This window comes from Lissotriton vulgaris, chromosome 10, assembly GCF_964263255.1.
Source record: "Lissotriton vulgaris chromosome 10, aLisVul1.2, whole genome shotgun sequence".
Classification (NCBI taxonomy): Eukaryota; Metazoa; Chordata; class Amphibia; order Caudata; family Salamandridae; genus Lissotriton; species Lissotriton vulgaris.
Window position 1 is genome coordinate 559,244,409 of NC_141698.1, and position 20,137 is coordinate 559,264,545.

Here is a 20,137-nt window from a genome sequence, read left to right on the forward strand (position 1 = left end):
CTAGGACAAATCAAAACAAAAGCATGGGGAATTCCCAGGTTGCTGGAGGTTTGGTTTGTTAAAAGAACTCGTTGTGCTTTCTAGGAGTCTAAGGAAGTAGCCTTGCCGTATTTGGTTTGCATTGGCTATTACTAAATATGGATTTGATTCTTATGCCTTTATAAGGGTATGATTTGTTATAACCACATAAGGGCATAAATCGAGAATATTTAATTAGGGTCCTAGATACGATCACAACAACATCCATCCCCCATCAGACCCATCCCATCACCCCCCTTGTCGGAAAAGTGCGGCAAGTGGCTCGATCGCCCGGGCAAATAAAAAGGCAGACACAGGGCAACCGTGCTGTGTGCCGCGAGAAATCGCAGACCCACTAGTAGCATTACATTTACAGGCCCTGGACACATGTTGTGCCACTTTACTAGGGACTTATATGTAAATAAAATGTGCCAATTGGGGATAATAAGCCAATATGACCAAGGCAGGTATAGCAAAAGTAGCAGGGCAAGCTTTTATAACACAATAAAAGCAAATTAATTAATGTAAGTGTGAGTGGCTTTGTGCCTGTGTGTGAGTATGACAGAGTACAAATGTACGAAATAGTGCAAGAAATATAGTGAGAATGTGTGTGCGTGAGTGAATGTATGTTATGCATGCAAGTGTGCTGCTGGTCTGGCATACTAGAGTTTATTCTTGCCTTATGGACGAGGGCACTAAGAGCATATGGATGGGATGTGTTACCTATGGCAAACTGCAGCCCCTGACATGCTTTTATTGATACACCCTCATTGGCTGTGGGGACTCGAATTATGTAACTGGGAAAGCTTCTAACCCAATCATACCGTCCGGCAGGGACACAGAACACGCACCACCACACCTGGCCAAAGGCCTTAGCATGATGCACTTAATTCTTAGCATATGGGGTAGTTCCATAACAAAATGTTGGAACTAATATTTGAGGTAACTCTTGTCATAAGATTTCCAGTACTCGTATTATAACAGGTGTAAATAGCAAAATACTGACCCTTGTATACGTGAGGAATTTATAGAGGTACCCATGACTGTGGCTAAAGTAGCCATGGAAAATTTCTAGCACTGTAATATTGAATGTACTCCTTGGCATAAGGGCCTTAAACATGAACAAATGATGACCTTGATATAATGGAAGTAATTTCTGACTTAAGACATTTGAAAAAAACGAGATCTACTCCTAGGAAAGGCCAGGCTTCCCTGGTGCACCATGAAAGTATTGGAATATTTCATGAATGCCCTTTAAGGGTCTGCAGCGCTTCAGCAAATTTGATCCCAAAAGTTTCAAAAAATTCTCAGAGGAGAAGTCTACTCTCTCTTAAATTACTTACAAGAAATCTGTTAACTTGTTTGCTTGGTGGTATTTGGGGGGATTATCACACCAAACCACTTTCATAGATCTTTTTCTTCCTATAATGGCTATGAGGTTAGCTTTGACCACATTCCTACAAATGCTTGTCCTAGCCCGTTACTGGGAGAAGAGCTGGCTTTAAGGTGGTGCGACCAGTGGAGCTGCACCTGGGGTTGACTTTGGTGGGGGGGACTGTTAAAAAAAATTTGGGGGTTTAAAAGCACATGAACTTCCTTGTGCATCAGGTAGTTTTCAGGCAAAAATAAAAAGGTAAGGACCACCCCGATGATCAATGTTCCTACTGGTGAGAGGTCGGAATTTCGTCTAGTGCAGCTTTGGCTCATTATAAATGTGCGCAGAGGGTTATTGTGCCTGCTGCAAACAACATGTACCATGCAGATTACAGAACTGATTGTGAGTGAACTATGTGTGGCACTATAACAAAATGAAATGTACGTCGGAGAGAGTGAGGCTTTGCAGAGATGAGGTGCACTGTTGGAGAGTGGTAGTGAGGGGAATCATGGAGGAGGAGGATATGGGGGAGGAGAGTTCCAATTAAAGACTATCGTGGTGGCCACCACCAGCGCTCGTGCCAGCCATGGCTGGAAGTCCGAGCCTCCGGAGTTTAGGTCTAGTTGCGCCCCTAGTAGAGGGCATCTACCCACGTCAACCCTAAACTTGAGCCCTGCCCTGATTATATGGCAGCATGATTGTTGGACAATCAGAAGCTCATCCCACCCGTCTACCTGCTGACTAAGCTACCCCCTGAGTATTTGTCTATATTCACGGTCACATGTCCGAGATACCTGGCCATTGTGTCAGTACATTAACCAGGGCCGGACTGGAAACTTAAAACGGCCCAGGCAAAAATTAACATTTCAGCCCGCATGGGCAGATGTGCTAATGTGCGCTAGAACCTTTCAACTTGCGGCCGCGATTGATAATGAGCACAATCATTCCTAGAGGCTGAAACCGGCCTCCAAGTGTCAATTCCGGCCTCCTGGGGCTCCAGCCTCCCCGCGAATTGCCCGCTTGCCCGGCTGGCCAGTCCGGCCTTGACATTAACTTGAACATTACATTACCCATACAATAACTGACCATTACATTACCCATACAATAACTCGACCATTACATTAACCATATACTAATTTCACTGATGCATACATATTACGTTGCAGACAGTTTTACCCGACGTCCCACATACAACTAACTTTTAAACCATTCTTCATAGCTCCTTATGTTACAGCGCTGTGAGATTCGCAGGGGCTTCGTTTGCGCACTACAGAGCCTAAAGCCCCGTAACCTGCCATTCATTAAATCAATTTTTTTTAGTGTTTTTTCAGATCCTCGAATCTGTAACTAACAGCATTACAATTCCAAGGAACGCTTTCATGAGAGGGTCAAAGAGAGGACATACTCACAATAGCTGAACACATTTCCAGAGAAAGCATTTGCATGCTAGCAGGCTTTATTTATAATGTTTCGATTAATGAGTTGTGGACTCTTTGGCAAAGCTTACCATATCACCAGGAAGTCACCAGTTAAGCGCTGACAAGCTCGGTTCATGCAAACAAGTAGGTATACTCCATCCTGTGCATTCAAGACAATGTTTTTGAGTGCATTCCCAGTTTTACCAAGACTGCTTTTGTCAAGTGTAAAAATCTGCTTATGAGATTTCGGATATTGCTAAAAAGCGCGCGATTGCCATACACCCTCCTACATCTAAAATGTGCACAATATCTATGTGAATAGCAATTTATTTGTGATTCTTTTTCCCTACAAATGACATCGTTTTATAAGGTCCTCCTAGGTAAAGGGCTCGTTTTGTAAGCTGCCTGAAAAAGCCTAGAATCTGAACCCACGTGCAGCCTGCAGCCACAGTTCAGGCTTTGTAAAGATAATATGTGAGCAGATGGTCCAAAGGAAACACTATGGAAATCTGTGCTTTCATCTCTCTTTCAGTAGATTCTTGGCAGATGCCTACTCATTTGCTGGCAATACACTAACGTACTTTGTCACTACATATCATATTATGTTTATAAATTAGCAATATTGGCCCCTAGTAGCTGAAGAACTAAAAAAACACGAGATGTATTCAAAAATACACACTAAAGTTCATACTCCCTGATTACAGTCTATAGAATTCACTTTCTTGCTTGCAGTCTATTCTTGATATACAGGTTTAGAGAAAATAAGGGCTGGCTTTACCACTGGTGGCGCCCTGTGCGACAATGTTGGCGACCCCCACCAATGGCCACCTTTGCCATGGATTCTCTCCCTAGCCTCCTTTAACAGTGCCCCTCAAGTCTCCATAACCACTGTCTCTCATATGTATTTAGTTGTATAGCTCCACTCATACCAGTGTAAGGTGTCAGAGCACTTTACACCAGACACACATTGCACAGAGACAATCATATGTGTGTAAATCAGTGTATAGGAAATGTTACATCAGACAGGACTACAGGGTGTAGTATAGGAGTGACATGTCGTTGATACTGGTAGGCAATATAGTTCAAGAGTCCTTATTCGGGAAAAGCACACATTCAGAATTTAAAACGGAACACAATTGTTAGGGCTTCTCTTTAATAATACGAATTGTTTTCTACCCAAATGAACCCTTTTGAAAAGATTAGTATAACGAAAGACTGTGCAAAAAAACATATCGCTCTAACCTGTGCTTTGTAGTTTGCATGCAGCTCTTTGATGACAGTGACTAGCTCAATGTTCTATATGAGGATCTGACTTATAAACTACAAGTAACATAAAGAGCTATTTTACAGAAGCAGTATCCCACTGACCTATTTACATTATATGCACTTTGTGATCTGCATGGTACACGTTCTTAGCAGCAGGCATTTTAACCCTCTGTGCTACCGTAGGATGAGTCAAAACGTCCACTAGATAAACCTCCGGTCTCTTTCCAGAAAGGCAATTAATCACTGGAGTTATCTTGACATTTTAATTGGTGCCTAAAGATTGCTGGAGGCCAGGAACACGGTAGCAGCCAGGTGCTTTTAAAATGTTAATATCCTTGAAAAAATGACGTTCCCACCCCAAGTCAGCACCTGGTGCGGTGGCAACGATCGCACCGCTCTAGAGCAAATGTAATATTTGTATTATAACGGGCCTACACTTGATGTACACACTGGTGTTTTATCAACGATACTCCCATGGTAAACAGAGTGGTAAACCTGACTGTTACTTGTGGTACACAAAGAGTTGTGTGGATCTTTATGATTCAATGTACATTTTTCAAGACGCTGGGATTGTATCCTCCACCTGTGTTATGTTGCAGTGCTGTTGGAAGCGTTAAAGTGGCTACACAGTGTGTGAAGTGCATTCCTGTGTATAATTCCCCAGTTAAGGCACCTATCATCATGTTTTTTCAGTTTAACCCTAAGGCAATCTCACCATTACTAGACACGTTTCAGTACACTGGAAGAACACATCATCGAGTGCCCTTACTATGGTCTTGGAATAGGCTGAATTATCGTTCGTATAAATAAAAGAATGGGGACACAGAGAATATTCATAAATACATTAAGGCCTTAAGGTAATTCTTATTCATTCCCATTTACTATAAATCCCCCACAGGAAGAAAGCTTTCCAATACAAAGCTTCACTCTTACACTGGAAGGAGGATAAACGCTTGAAAAATGCAGTACACCTTTTTTAATATGTCCAAAACGCTTCCAGATGGAAACACATAACCAACACAAGGGTGGGAGGTCAGGGTATAAGGAGTGAGATTAGAAATAATATAGGGGTAAAAGTAACACATAATAGTGGTAACTGTTTATTGCTTATTTGTTCATCTTCGTTGACTCAGTCCTTACTATGTGAAGTGTTCCAGGCAATCACCTGATATAGCCTAGAAAGAAATGCCCCCAATAACAGAGTGAGGGACAAACACCTTGTGAATGTGATTACCAAAACAAATATTTACCCATGACCATCTTTCAGAATCCGAACACCAAAAGCAATGCCCAATAAACCACAGACCTGTGCTAAAGTGTTATGGGTATCCCAAGTAGATGCTGTACACGTCAGCCAATGGAACCCTTCACACATGCTCTGGAAATGCATGCATACCTGGTGAACCTTGCTTGATTCCTGGAAAAAGGAGGGATTAGAGCCAGGAACAGGGTAATGCAATAGTATATCAAATCTACCTACTAATTGATAATAAAAATACATGTCTTCCCTGCCCAGTGGCACAAAAGGTTACAAACAAGGTGATACAATTCTCAAAAGGAAGCGGACCCATCTAAATAAAGACAGCATACCACACAATTAATCATTAGAATATGCTCCTTACCCAAAGATGAAAGAAACTGTGCTAGGGATGAGTGGAATTTTGACATGACTTTGAAGCAAAAACAGGCCTTAATCAGAGTAATTATATAAATTATTTGTACAGCATTGTCAAAGTTCCAAAGTCCAAGCATGACTCCAGTCCAATTTTTCTCCTTAAATTCTGGCACGTGCTGCCTTTGCCGTTCCATTGAAAAACCAGGACTAAAAGGTAAAAAATTCAGAAACAAAAAACTGGACTGGAGCATCTCATTAGGCCTGGATTTGGGAAACTTGGCAGCTATGTGTATATTTGTGTGCATCATTTTACCCCAGTTTGAGAAAAACAACGGTCCAAAGCAGTTATAGGGATACACAATAATAGCGAAACAAACCATAATAGGCTGCTCTATATTTGTCCAAGTCCAGCCGGACAAGGAATTTATTATCATAACAATAGTAGAATTTAGTGCATCAGCAACATTTCAGAAATAAAGAGCACAATCCTGTGTTTTGACTCGGGACAGAGAAACACAGTAAAGGAATAAGGAATAGTTTTTGAAAAAGAGAAAGAAGATTTCCAGGCAGAGGAGAGGTAAGCAAGCTGGACACTTTTTAGATCAGTGCTAGCAAGTGTTTACCAGAGTAGTCTATACAGCACTTAATACAAATTGGTTTCACTGTATGGCTACTTAAAAGGTCGACGTTTCGATCCCGCGCTCAAGAATACAATGGGATCATCATCAGGACTGTACAAATAAGCTATGCCTGGTAAGAACAATGATGCGTTTGTATGGAGGAGGAACAAGGAGAAGAAGAAAAGATTTCAATTTGTGGAAAAGGGACTCTTTTCAAGTGTTAAGAAGAAAGGGAGAGAGACATCAGCGTGCGTTAATTTACACAGTTGCTTTTCATTGTCATCGGAATCGCAGTGAGCTTCAGCCTGTGACTACATTGAATGGTGTGACAGGGAGAATACAGTTGTAAAATTCACTTCCATCGGAATCGCAGTGTACAGTAGTGACTAAGTTGGATAGGTCGGACCGGCAGTGGTGATATTTGTGAATTGTGGAGTGTCGGTGATGGTCAGATTAATAACACGCAGTGTTTTAAAAGGCAGGATTTTGGTGGGTCACGGAGCCAGGGTGTGGCGTGAATTCGGCATGCAAAAGGTGTAGTACGCATTTACCTTGATTATGCGGGTGACCAGTACGATCTAAGACAGTATGATTTCGGCGAGATTTGTTGGTTGGTTGCCAACGTCTTTAATGGAGACGGCTTGTTCTGTGAAGCAAACCGTAATTATTATTAATCATCTGGTCAGGGCTGCACTCCCTGCCCCCTATATCCAATCAACTATTGAATCAAATTGGGGTCTTCCGCCTGTAATAGGTCACATAAAATGTGTGTGGGTCCTGCAATGTCTGTGAATATACTATTGAAGGTCGTGATTTCACCCATAATGGTACTACTGTTTCAATGAAATTACTTACCAATTGTAATAGTATCAATGTTATTTATACAATTCTTTGTCCGTGCCCCAAAATGTACATTGGTCAGACTACCCAAAAGGCCAAGACTCAATTTTGCCAACACAGGAGTCGCGTCAGATGCTGGACCGCCAATGCCCCTCTGGTGAACACTTCTCTGAAGCTAACCATACAGAGGATGACATGAGATGGACAAATCTCAAAGTGGTCAAACTACCGCAAAGAGGCGGTAACCTAGCCCAGCTGCTCAACAGAGAGGAATTGAAAAGTATAATCCAATTTGATACCATACACACTGGGCTCAACAGAATCCTGCCTTTTAAAACACCGCGTGTTATTAATCTGACCATCACCGACACTCCACAATTCACAAATATCACCACTGCCGGTCCGACCTATCCTGAAACTGCTTTGGACCGTTGTTTTTCTCAAACTGAGTTAAACTCTTGGTCCACAGCCACCGTTAGGGTCCCCCTTGTTTTTTCTTAAACATCATTTTACCCCAATCATGAGATTTTGAGAAGTGAAGCCCCATGACTGTTGGTCTAGGCGGGGCATCAAAAGACGTAATTTCACATGACCTTGCGGGTCAAGATCCGGCCAACTGGAAACTTACAGCTACTTGCATATCAGCTACGAGACTGGACAGATGTGGGACGAGGGGCCTCAGGGGCGCATGGGACTGAAGCCATCTCGAACCAAACTGCTGCCTGTGGACTGGAAATGGATACATGTCTGTGTAGTATGAGAGGAGGCTTGGGAGGCAGTACTTGTACCATGACTGGGGCAGAATGCGCGATTTTACTGACATGGACGTGATTTCGGCCCACAGGTTTACAAGTTCATATGCTAATGTTTTGGTCCATAATTGCTCGAGGTTGTCGATGGTGTTGAACTCTGGGCGAGACAAGATATGTACAGCATGTCACTGCTGGTTGTCATGCTGTAACTGCTACATACTGCGCTGTGCATTCAACTGCAAAAACGAGAATAAACAGCTATTAAAAAAACAAAACACAAAGGGACATCACATGACCTGTATTTTGTTGAATATTTGTGCACAAGCTTTATTAAAAATCTTGATGGTGATCTCATAACAGAAACAAACATAGTTACTAATGCTAATAAAAGTCAAAGGCTAGGTTAGCTTTTGATAAATAGATTTATTAAAAGGTTGAGGGAGCAAAATAAGCATCCAGCTATAAAAACTGACTGAAGTTCAATGTAAACTTCCTTTGAAATGACAAATAGGTTGATTGATTCGTTCAGGTTTCAAAGTACTTCAAATGCTTCACCAGCAGTAATAAAGGATTAGCAGCATCCAAGCTCTCTCTGAATGACAAGGGAAGCCCAGTCAGGTATATTTTACAATAACCATATATGGCAAATACACTATTCGTTACGTTCCGACCGTACATTTTTGTGGGCACATTGTAAGTTATTTGAATTATTCGGAAGCTATCGAGCATATACTCACCTCAAATCATTTCTTATCATTTTTATTTTATTCAATAGTTTTCCACTTGTGTTTGTATTCTGGTATTGTTACGTGCATATTATTTGCATAAAGACAATATTTGCCGGCACTTGCTGCAATTAAACATAACTAAACCATGTTAAAAGGGCTTAAAATTAACTCCTTTTGTCCAGAAGCGAATCGCAGAAATGAACACTTGGCCTGCCATGTAACGCATTTCCTTATGACAGGATATTTAGATTATATGGCACTGTTTATTATGTAGCTTCTCCTTTTTGTTTTCTTTTGTGAATGTGCACTTATGCTTCTGGGTCGAATAAAGAGGCCTTATGCTTACATTCAGGTCTCGGACTCATTCGCTAGAATTTGAAAAAAGTGATTTCACATGATAACACTATCTCTTGTTTTGCTTCCTTTTTCCTGAGAAACCCTAGCATGTTGGCTTTGTTCCAGGCACAGTCTGTTCGACCCATTTGTCTCGATATGAAACAGCTGCCAGATTTCTCTGCTTTGGGATAGGTGTATACTGTACTGCTCCAGGGCTCTAAGTGTTGTCCATGCTCGTATGACAGTTAAAGCCTAGTTCTGCTGGCTGGAAGGATTACCCATTGTGGTCTAAAAGCTCAGAACTTGAATGCCCACCTGCCAGTGCATAATTTGAGCTGGTGGTTTCCGGTGCTGGGCACCAGCACTTAATTTTCAGCACCAGCACTTATGACGCTTTGGCACATGGTGGCGCTGTCTGTCTAATTTTCCATTTGGTAAAAGCATCCATTTGCCATGCAATTACGAGTAAAACCCAGGGATTGGGGAAATGCCATGTAGGGTGGATTTCTCCGATTGTAAAACCACACGGAATTCCCTATTCCATTTGGTTTTACCACATACATTTACCAGCTGCTTTAGGCAGGTGTGGTAAATTTCTGCAGGCAGATGAACGGGGTGGTGGGTGTGAGGAGTCGGGGAGGGAATGTGTTAGGTATTTTTTTTTTTATGAGGATGTCTTTTTTCCAGCTGGAAAATTGGTTTTAGTTATTTCACACTCAGGAAATGTGGGTGGGGAAAAACCTAGGCACTAGGCCAGAGACATGGGCAAAGTGGGGTCTGGCCCAGGGCCCCAGCCTTTCGGGGGTCCCCTAATAGAGCCAGCTCTGTTCTGCTGAGAGTCTTGCCCTGATGATCTTGAATAATTCTTAAACTGAATGTTGTAACTAGTGATGTCCTTTATTTTGAATGTGGTCAATGTGTGAGAGTTTATTACAAACATTTTGCAGACACGTGTGTTTATGTTTCATGCAGCAGCCATATTAAAAACAAATTGTTGAGAGGGTGTCACAGAGTTTATTTGTATTCATATTAGTGAGCTGCTGCTGTGCTTCAATACTGAAAACACACATCACTATCCCTGAATATTAGATGTAAACACGTTTAGAATTTGGACCAGTGTGTCTGTGCACTGTCAATGACCTGACCAAAGAGGACATGAAAGAGCTGAAACTGGACCATAAAATCAAAGCAGTTCCAAACAGGGGCCCCCGACATACGTTTGGCCTAAAGCCCCTTAAATCCATAAACCGTCCCTGAATGAGGCAGAGTGAAACTAATACAAGAGTTTATTCTGTTCTACCTGACTTGTAATCAGGCCATTCATAGGTAAACATGTGTGGTGATACCATCTAATGTCATCAGTGTCAATCATTGTCACAAGCCTTAATATTTTTTGACCTCGGTAATAGGGATTTAGGAAAATCAAGATACATGCTCTGAATTGCCTATTGTACAAAGCTAGGACTTAAACCTGTGGGGTCATCCTTTATGTCAAGGTCCTCATTACAAGTGGTGAAGAATTCCCATTGGGGCCAATGATGTAAATGTAAATGTAAATGTAAATGTATAGGCATTTATATAGCGCACTACTTACCCGGAGGGTCCCAAGGCGCTTCGACCGCTGCGAAACCCTTCCTGGCTTCCCTGAGAGATGGTCCCTTAATGGGTATCTCCAGGGTGAGACCAGGCATCCCCGGCGGTCTGGTGGGGCCGTTAGTGAAGATGAGGCAAGCTAATGCCCAGAGTTGCCGAGTGTGATCGCTGATCAGAGTGGGCACCGAGGCGAGAGAATCATCGAGTCCGCTGACCCTGGTCCAGAAACCTGCCGCACCGGGAATCGAACCCTGGTCCCGGGCCGTCCTCTGCTCTCGGGTCTGCCGCCTCTAACCAGTTAGCCACACTACTTCAAATTATTGCCCCAGTAGGAATCCCAGGTTGTCCACGAATAATACGGTTCCAAAGTTTTCGCAAGCACATTTTGCCTACTAAAAACAGGGCAAGCAAAATATTTGTATTAGGCCTAGGCGGAGTTTGTGGAGTTCCTCGTGACTGAAAAACTCTGCTGCGCTATGCGAAGGTCCACAAGCAGTGGAGTGTGTAACGCTGCGCCGCTGCGCCGTTTGCACTGATTTTTAGCGCCAGGTTTTTGTCCTGCACTGGAAAATCAGCGTGAATAGCACTATGCACAGCGCAAGAGGGTGCTGCTTCTTTCTGCCGCTCGAGTGGATGTTCTATTCGAGTGGCAGCTTCATCCACGCAAACTGAACTTTTCTCAACGCAAGCGTTCGCAACCATCCGCGACCACCCTCAGTGAAAAATCTCACTGGGAGTTGGTCTATTGTTGCATTTTCCTCTCTTGCGCTCACCAACTTAATGTTGGTGAGCGAGGAAAAAACTTCACTCCGCGAGTTTTTTGGAACTCCGCATGCTCCGTGGAGTGCGGAAAACTCCAAAAAAGTTCACCTGCCTAGTTTATATGAAAAGTTTTCTGAAAATCGAGAAAAACATTTCTTAATTGAGACAAAAAAAGGATTCAAGTATGTTAATCACCACTATCTTGCAATCTGAGGTACTTATCTCCCACTAACTAGAATAACTGATGCCTGTGATGAGTGAAGAAGTGGGAGTGAAGTCTGTAAATGATAGAGCGCACATATATAAAAACTTAAAATCACATTTTCCTTTCAGGCCCTTCACTCCTTAAGGCTTTGGCAGAAGCAGACCAGAGGAAGGCTAGACTTACCAAATACATGTAGTGTAGAACATGTCTAACCTTTGAATATCTTTCTAAATTTTCTTTTTTTTCTCCTTTACATTAAAAACGTACTAATTAAAAAGTGTGCTGGTAGTAATTCAGGCTTATTTGTTTTTATTTCTAATTTCCACTAGGTAAACTATTCAAAGAGTGATGCGGAAGGCAAACTGTCCATCCAGCTAGGAGAAGATAATTTGCAAGTTTCAGCCAAGTTTTTTATTGGGGGACCGAACTACACACAAATTCTCCAGCTAGTGCACAGCATGCCACAGGTTTGTTCCTCAGGTTAACCAGATGGATGTATTTAATTATTTATTTGTTGTAGTATTTGATTAAGCCACGTGCACCATAGGGTTTCGTAAAGCAGGGAGGAGTAGAGACAGAGAAAAAAGCCCAATGACTGTTTATTCATTTATTTATTTATAAAGTTTTATATAGCGCAAACTTGATCCCGAAGGATATCAGAGCGCTTTACAGTTAGAAGGAGAGGAAGGAAAAAAAGAACAACAAGACTAAGATGGGGAAACTAATGTGCATAAAATCATATAGTGCAAACATAACAGATCCTATATAATTCAGGGGTAACGTAGGGTGGGCTAGTCAATGATAAAATGACATCAAGGGAGTGATGATACATATTGATGTAAGGGGGGCAAATATAATTGTAACAAACAGAATTATTAACCAATTCTGTAGTATTTACGGAGCGATTAGGGCTTACAGTAGTCCATTGTGTTAAGATAAGAACTTATTCATGAGGAATCTTTTTGCTTCCAATTTGAAAGCAACCTTGGAGGAGAATCTATGAATTTCCGGTGCAAGAGAGTTCCAAATTTTTGGTGCAGCGCCAGAGAAGGCTTGTTGGCATGTTCTCTTTTTGCGGAAGATCTGAGGTTTCAAGAGGAGGGAGTTAGCACTCCTAGACGGTCTACACCCTGCGGATAGTACTAGTTTTTGCGCAAGGTAGTTGGGGGTTTTGAAGTGGAGGCCTTTGTGGGATAGGCAGGCAATCTTCAGTTGAATTCTAGCTTCATAGGGCAGCCAATTTAGAGCTTTTAAGACCAGGGAGATGTGGGCATTTCGCTTGGTGTTCGTGATCAATCTGGCTGCCGCGTTCAGAGACGCCTTTAGGGGGGCCAGAGTGTATTTGGGGAGGCCACATAACGTAGCACTGCCATAGTCAAGCTTCGGCAGTACAAGCGCTTGGAACACTTGTTTGAAGTCATATTGAGGTAGGAAGGGTTTGAGATTCCTGAGTGTTCTCAACACATGGTTAGCCCCCTTGCACACGTTGCTAGTATGGGACTTCATATTCAAATGCTTGTCCTGAGTGATTCCAAGAGATTTAGCTGAATCCATAATGCTGGGAGAGCAGTTTAAAGCGGTGAATTTGGTTCATCCAGAGGTCTATTTTAGGAGTTTGTTTCGGGGGAGAAATTAGTAGGAATTCTGTTTTAGATATGTTTAATAGGAGGTGGTTCTCAGTTAACCAGTTTTGGGTAGTCAGTAGGGTGGAGTTGAGTGAAGTTATGTCATCTGGGGAGAAATTTTTCAGATAGAGTTGGGTGTCATCTGCATACATGTGGAAGCGAATGTCCAAGGATTTTAGAACAAAAGCTAAGGGTTCAAGGGACAAGTTGAAAAGAATGGGAGATAAGGAGGACCCTTCGGGGAACCCCCATGATGACTGGGGATGGCAGGGAGAGGGAGTGGTTAGCTTTAACTCTTTGTGACCTGTGCTGCAGGAAGGATGAGAACCAAAGTAGCACCTGACCAAAGAGGGCATTCCTATGTTCAAGAATGAACAGGAGGTTGTCATGATTGACAGTGTCAAAGGCAGAGGAAAGGTTGAGTAGGATAAGGAGGCAGGATTCATTTCAATCAAGCATCATCCATCACGTGAATGAGAGCCGATTCAGCGCTGTGCCCACTCCTAAAACCAGATTGGTGTTGGTCCAGAAGATTGAAATTTTCGATATGTGCACAAAGTTGAGACTGAACGCATTTTTCAAGGAGTTTGGCTAGTGTAGGGATACTGAAGATAGGTCGGAAGTTGTTAGGATCTGTACTGTCAGCTGTCGTTTTTTTAAAATAGATGTTACCTGCGCCTCTTTTAGGCATTCAGGGATCGTGCCTTGTGATAGAGATGCATTGACGATCTTTGTCCAGAAGGGGGAGATTTCTTCCTTAATTGCTTTGAAGATAGTGGGTGGTAACGGGTCGTTGAAGTGATTAGATGGGTTAATACTCCGAAGAACCTTTTTGATCTGTGTTTCAGTTAGAGGAGTAAATGTATCCCAGGAAGCGTTAGCTGCTAGTGATATATCTGGAGTTTCTAAGTTCGATCCCTGTTGACATTGTACTTAGTGGTGAACGGAGAGCTCTGTCACCATGGGGAGAGTAAATGGCCGGAGTTCCTGCTGACACTGAACCTGAACACTCGGAAAACACAGAAATAGCATTGCACACTCAGAAATGTGGGTGACCAATATTCCATGTTATTTAATTGACCCACAAACCATTAATCCAGTCTCATTTAAGCAGAGCAATACCGTAGGTCCTCCTTACATTACTAAAGGGTGCTACACATGGTTGAGTTAGTCATTTAAGTGTTCTGTGGAATGCAGGCTGTTTCCTGCTTGATTTGGCACATCAATGGCATATTAAAGCCATTGATCATTCTACCAAAAGGAGCTGCTGCGTTGCCTTCATCATGCCACATAGTTGAGCATCTTTGCACCACTTCTTTCCCAGAACCACTGAGGTGTCAGCAGGGCCGGACAGAGAACACAAAGTAGCCCTGTAAAATGCATTTGACCGGCTCCCTGGAGAAAGGGGCAGAGAGGGCTGGAGGTGGGAACGGGTGCAAGTGTGATGCTCTGCTGCTTACCTAAACTGGCACCCAGCATTGCTTCTTATGTTACTGGGGGCCGATATTGTAGCACTGGTGCAAAACTTGCCGCTAGTAAGAAAACCGGCCCCCACCACTCCAAAATCGGCACCCACCCTTCCAGCCTCTCGGGAAAACACCAGATGCCCGCTATGGCCAGTCCAGCCCTGGGTGTCAGTCTCCCGTTCATCTCTTCTTCCTGTAGTGGCGGGTCACATGTGGTGTATTTAGATTGGCTACAATAAGAGTGATTTAAACTGCACAAACAAAATAGAGAAACTAGAGGAAACAGATTGTATAATGATAAAAGACCGGAAGCAGACATAGAGACAATGAAGGAAATACAAGTTCTACTCTCATGAAGCAATAGCAAAGTCTTAAGAGGGGGCTACATGCAGTATGAATTGGCAACCAAATGATGAAGACATGACTGCTATCTGAACTGGATGATAAATCACTGAACAGCTCTGTGCCAATAGCTTTGTGACCCACTTCCCACTGGACATGCCCTGAAAAAGTTGACTGGTCTCAATGAAAATGGGTGTTTCTAGCAAAATCGATGTCAGGAATGGGTGCATTCAGGCCTAGCTGTCTACTTTTGCTACTCGTTTTTTCAGGTTGTAGGTCTACCCCTATTAAGTGGTTGCTTCCTTTATGCATTTGATGCATGCATAGGTGGAAGCTACTTAAAAGTATCCAACCACCACTGCTATGCTGTTTCTTTTAGCTTTGGAAGCTCTTGTGCATGCAGTCAGGACTTTGAGGAGGATATAGAATGGCAGACAGATGGTTTAAAATAGTTAGCAATGAGCATCATTGACCAGATCCATGAAATGTGTGTTTATAATAAAACACGAATCTTAAAAGCGGTTGAGAGTTTGACAAATTTTTGATTTCTAAAATTTCTGACAAGTGAGAGAATGATTGCGATGCTACAAATTTAGTAAGCCCATCAACCCTCATTGGTTAGCAAGTACATTAAGCAAAAGCACATACTTCACATTAAAGGGCCCATTACAATGTCGGGCGGATTGCCCCGGCCAGGCTGGCGGTAGCCACCTCCAGCCTGGCGAGTATTAATGACGGGCTATCCGCCCGCCATCCACACTCGTTCCCCCCGCCATATTAGTATGGCGGGGGGGACCTTGGCGGACGGAAAGACCGTCCACCGCTTTTCCGCCCCGGTCGCAAGGCGACCGGAGCGGAAAAGGGTTCCTTCTGACATACACCGCCTGCCATATTAGGATGCGGTTTTACTAATGCCTTTCCGTAGTGGCAATGCCGCCACGGAAAGGCATGCGGTCTTCACTCTGGGGGCCCCTGTTGGCCCCCAGAGTGAAGGAGGGGTGGGGGCTGCACACGGGGGGGGTACCTGTGGTACCTCCCTTCATTTGCATAGACAAAGCGGCAGGCACCGCGCGGTGCCTGCCGCTTTGTTTATGCAAAAGCATTTATGCATTTATAGCATTGTGGCGGGCGGTGCAGAGAGCACCGCCCGCCACAATGCTATAAATGCAGGATGTGCCCGCCACTGTGGCGGGCACATCCTAACACCCCCCACGGGACCCCCGCCCTAATGGCGGGCGGTCCCGATTTCCGACAGGATGTTGGGCGGACGAAGTCCGCCTGTCATCCTAATGAGCCCCTAAGTCTTTTTTAAGTCATTGTCAGTCTAGCTGTCTATGAGAGGTCATGCCATAAATACACAGACTCAAGATTGATAGATCAGCTGCCCCCCTGCATTAGTTGTGTCACTCTTCGAGAGATCAGCCGACATTCATCAGTCACTGGTTGATTCAACTGTGAATAATGTTGCGTTTTTCCTCTTTACCTGCAATTTCTTTGTTCGTACAGTTGTATATTTCCCCTTGGAGACACAATCTGCCTTAAAGCTGCAGTGACTCTCACGTATGTACTTCTATGTGAGGTGCTCATAGTGAAGGCACATACACTGCCAGGCTCGGCACACAATCTTACGTGAAGAGTAGCACCTTCTGGTGTGCTCACCTTCACTTATTGACATGCATGCAGTTTTTCACTGCCCCTTGGGCCCCACAGCTAGTGGGTGGCAGTAGTTAGCTGTTACTATGTCCATGTGGTTCTCCAACAAACTGTGCAATAGGGTGTCTGCAGACGAAGGTAGGGCCTCAATGTCACTCTGGGACCCACGGCCAAGGAGAGTGAGCAAGCATTCCCTCCCTTCCTGGAAGAACACAAGGCCTCATTTATGAGTTTTGGACGTCGGTCAGCACCGCAGGACTTCCTGCGGCACTGCCCTATGCAAAAGAAAACAACAGGAATGCGCCTCATCTATCAGACACTTTGCATTCCTGTCCTTTTCCCCTGCGCTGGCACACAATGGGCTGCCGTGCACCAACGCAGGCTCCTTTGCACCACAGTACAAGGGTAAACAACCACAAGTGACTTTTTCCTCTTTTTATGTGAGCTGCAGAATGCAGCACCCATAGAAAAAGGAGAAATGAGGAGAAATAAAGATAAGTCTCCTCGCTGTGCCTCCCTTACACCTCGCCTGAGGAGGCATATGTTTTGGTGCTGCCTTAGAGTTACAACTTCTCGTAAATCTGGAGCAGTGTCAAAAAGCCATGAATGTTGCTGAGAATGCCCATTGCACGCCCCTGTGTTAAAGGGAACAATATTACAAAGCAGCATTAAGTTAAAAAAGTGGCTTAGTGCTGCCTGGTAAATATGGAGCAGGCTCCTGCGCCACCATAGCATCACAAAAAGTGACACACTGTCTGCCCAAGGGGCTTATAAATGAGCCACACAATTTCCTTCGCTTTGTGGCTGACTTTACTGAGCCTGCAGCAGCACATAGCTGCCTGGTGTATTTGATGAATGTGAAGCTGGGCCGGGGTTTAGGTTGCGACTGCCAAGAAACTACTGTACAAGAAGTCAGTGCTGTCACACTGGAAAAAGGAGCTCTCTAAAGATGAGGGTCCACCACATCTGTAGAAGGACAGCTGTGGTTCCTGTACTCTATACATCCATCCCCTAACCACCCTCACTTCCTGTTTTTGATCACTCTGTAATAAAGGAAAAAAGGAATGAAGGAGCCTCTGGCCCCTACCAAAGAGGTTCCTCTGTTACTAAAGGCAAAATGGGAACCTCACTGACTCACACACATTCACCCCAAAACACCTTCAAACACACCATTCCAACAACTCTACACCCCAAAGCCATCTTGATACAGCACCACTGTATTATCAAACCCCCACCATTTTGTACTGCTTCACAACCCTTCTTGCATACTTGCATGCCCCATCACACCCTATGCAACATGTCCCTGTCACTTCATTCTATGTACACTTCACACACTTGTCCCCATCACACATTGCATCTTAGCTCTCCAGAGATACAAACCAGCCCCTTCTCCCATTAGCACTTGGTGTGCCTGCACTCATACCTGCACACCATTCACCATCATACCCTCATTAATCCATCCACCAAAGGTTGGTCAACAGACACAGTTGGTGTCGGCTCTGCCTTAAAATGTTAACCTCAATGGTGTGTCTGAATCTTTTACCAGTGGAGGGCCATGTGAATAGTTTATATTTTAATTCCACTATTTTGCTTAAAGTGCAGACTCATATTATGATAGCATAATCTTTTTATAGGGTTATTCACATAGCCAATCAAAACAGTGATAATCGAAAGTAAGCTGTCTGTTTTCAAAGATTAGGGGGAGGTGTGGCGCAGTGGCTACAGTGGCTGACTCCGGAGTGCAGGGCTCACGGTTTATTACCCGGCAGCAGCTCCACATCATGTGACTCTGGGGAATAGCTCACTTAATCTCCCCGATGGCCCCCCAGCACCTGGATACCCCTAGGGGTGATAAATTTGCACTTTACAAATGTGGAATTATTATAAGATTAATTTAACAACAATCACATTGTTACAATGGAACTTAATGGTATTTTGTAGCCCTATTGTATTATTTTGCCATCACAATACAGATTTACAGTAACTGAGACCGTATTATACTCAAAATAGTGCATAATAGAGCTAAAATATTTGGTCCTTTCTTAAATGAGATACAAAAGAGTTCTTCATCTTCTAGGCAGTTTTCATAATTTATTTTATTTTTGATTTAATGTCTGTCTCTGGTGCATACTGATAACGTGGACCGATTTAATAAATAATTCACGTTTGAACTGATAGACTTAAATCACTCCCTTTTTACTGTTATTTCCAGTTAACCTATCTTCCGAGGCAGCTGGAGGTGATGACGGCTCTTCTGAAAATCAACAGGACTCACCTGCTGAGACATGTTACTTCATCGGAAGGCAAGGAAATAAAGTTAACGGCAGCTTATTCTGGACTCTTTCCAAAGTTAGCTGGAAGTCATGAAATCAAAGGTAGGTTAACCTTAAATATCATGTGTCAAGTTCAGCGGTCGAAGTGCACACAAATAAAGACTGGGAACTGTAAGCCTGAGTGTGATGGGGTGGAGCCAGTGAGCGTAGAGGAAGGGTCCAAGGCGTGGCTAAAAAGAACAAAATATTCTGAAACTACTTTTTTGGTCTTTCACCTTCATGTAGCTGTAACTAAAATCACACACATCTTTAATAAAAAATAAATGCTCGTTAAACTAATCAGTGGGAAATGCACCATTTTATGTTATGAAACTTCTACTGGTAAATGCGCTCACTGCAAACATCTGTATGTGTAACCAGAGAGCTACAGAATTGAATCCTGGCGCAGTACTAGCATTTCTAGTGCTGCGAGCAGTGGCAGATGACGCAAAGAAGAGGTGGGTGGAGGGGGCGCGAGGGAGGGTGATTGCGCAGGGGTGTTAACCACATGCGTGCGGGGGTTATTTTTGTGCTACGCGACTTTTTTCCAAAAGCCGCGTTACATGACAAGCTCAGCTCATCATCAGCACACGACCACCGTGGCTGATGACGAGCTGAGCTCGTCATCAGCATCGAAGGGGTTAATAATAAAAAATAAACACTTACCTGAAGCTGCTGCCCGCTTCCCTTGTCGCGCCTCGTCCTTTCTGGTCCCAGTAGGTCCTGGGGTAGCATTACATTCCCTGTGCAATCCCTGGGCTGCTCTCTAAGTATGAGAGCAGCATGGGGATTTGCCTGAGCGGGCTGAAAAGACGCTCCGCTCAGATCAGGGAGTCTGTTCTGTTTCTCCAGCCTGGGCCGTTCAATGCAGCCGGGCTGGACAAACCTAAGTGTGCATGTGTGTTCGGCCAGCTTGAGACAGCAAGCCAAACACACATGTGCACTTAGAAGTGCACATAGTACTCCTCCTCCCCCTCCCCCTCCCGTGCCCAGGCTCCGCCCCTCCATTCATAATCGTGCTCAGAGCTGGCAAATGAAAAATAAAACAATTACAGGTAATCATTTTATTTTTCACCTGATGGCTCTGAGCCAAAGGGGCGACCCTACTCCGCCATTGCGAAGTCCCACCCTGTGACATAAAGTACTGTGAATATGTTAGTCATTATTTTAAATGTACATCACACACACTATAACGGTCTGCCACAAAAAGA

At 43.7% G+C, this 20,137-nt stretch overlaps 1 protein-coding gene across 1 annotated transcript in view; it reads left to right on the top strand.

Annotated features, from left to right (window-relative positions):
- APOLTP (apolipoprotein lipid transfer particle homolog) overlaps nt 1–20,137 on the top strand; it is a 1,141,779-nt gene that overhangs the window by 813,183 nt on the left and 308,459 nt on the right. The window contains exons 51-52 of the mRNA XM_086941409.1: nt 11,858–11,995; nt 18,827–18,989. Coding sequence (XP_086797535.1) covers nt 11,858–11,995; nt 18,827–18,989 — 301 coding nt within the window. The remainder of the gene's footprint in view (nt 1–11,857; nt 11,996–18,826; nt 18,990–20,137) is intronic.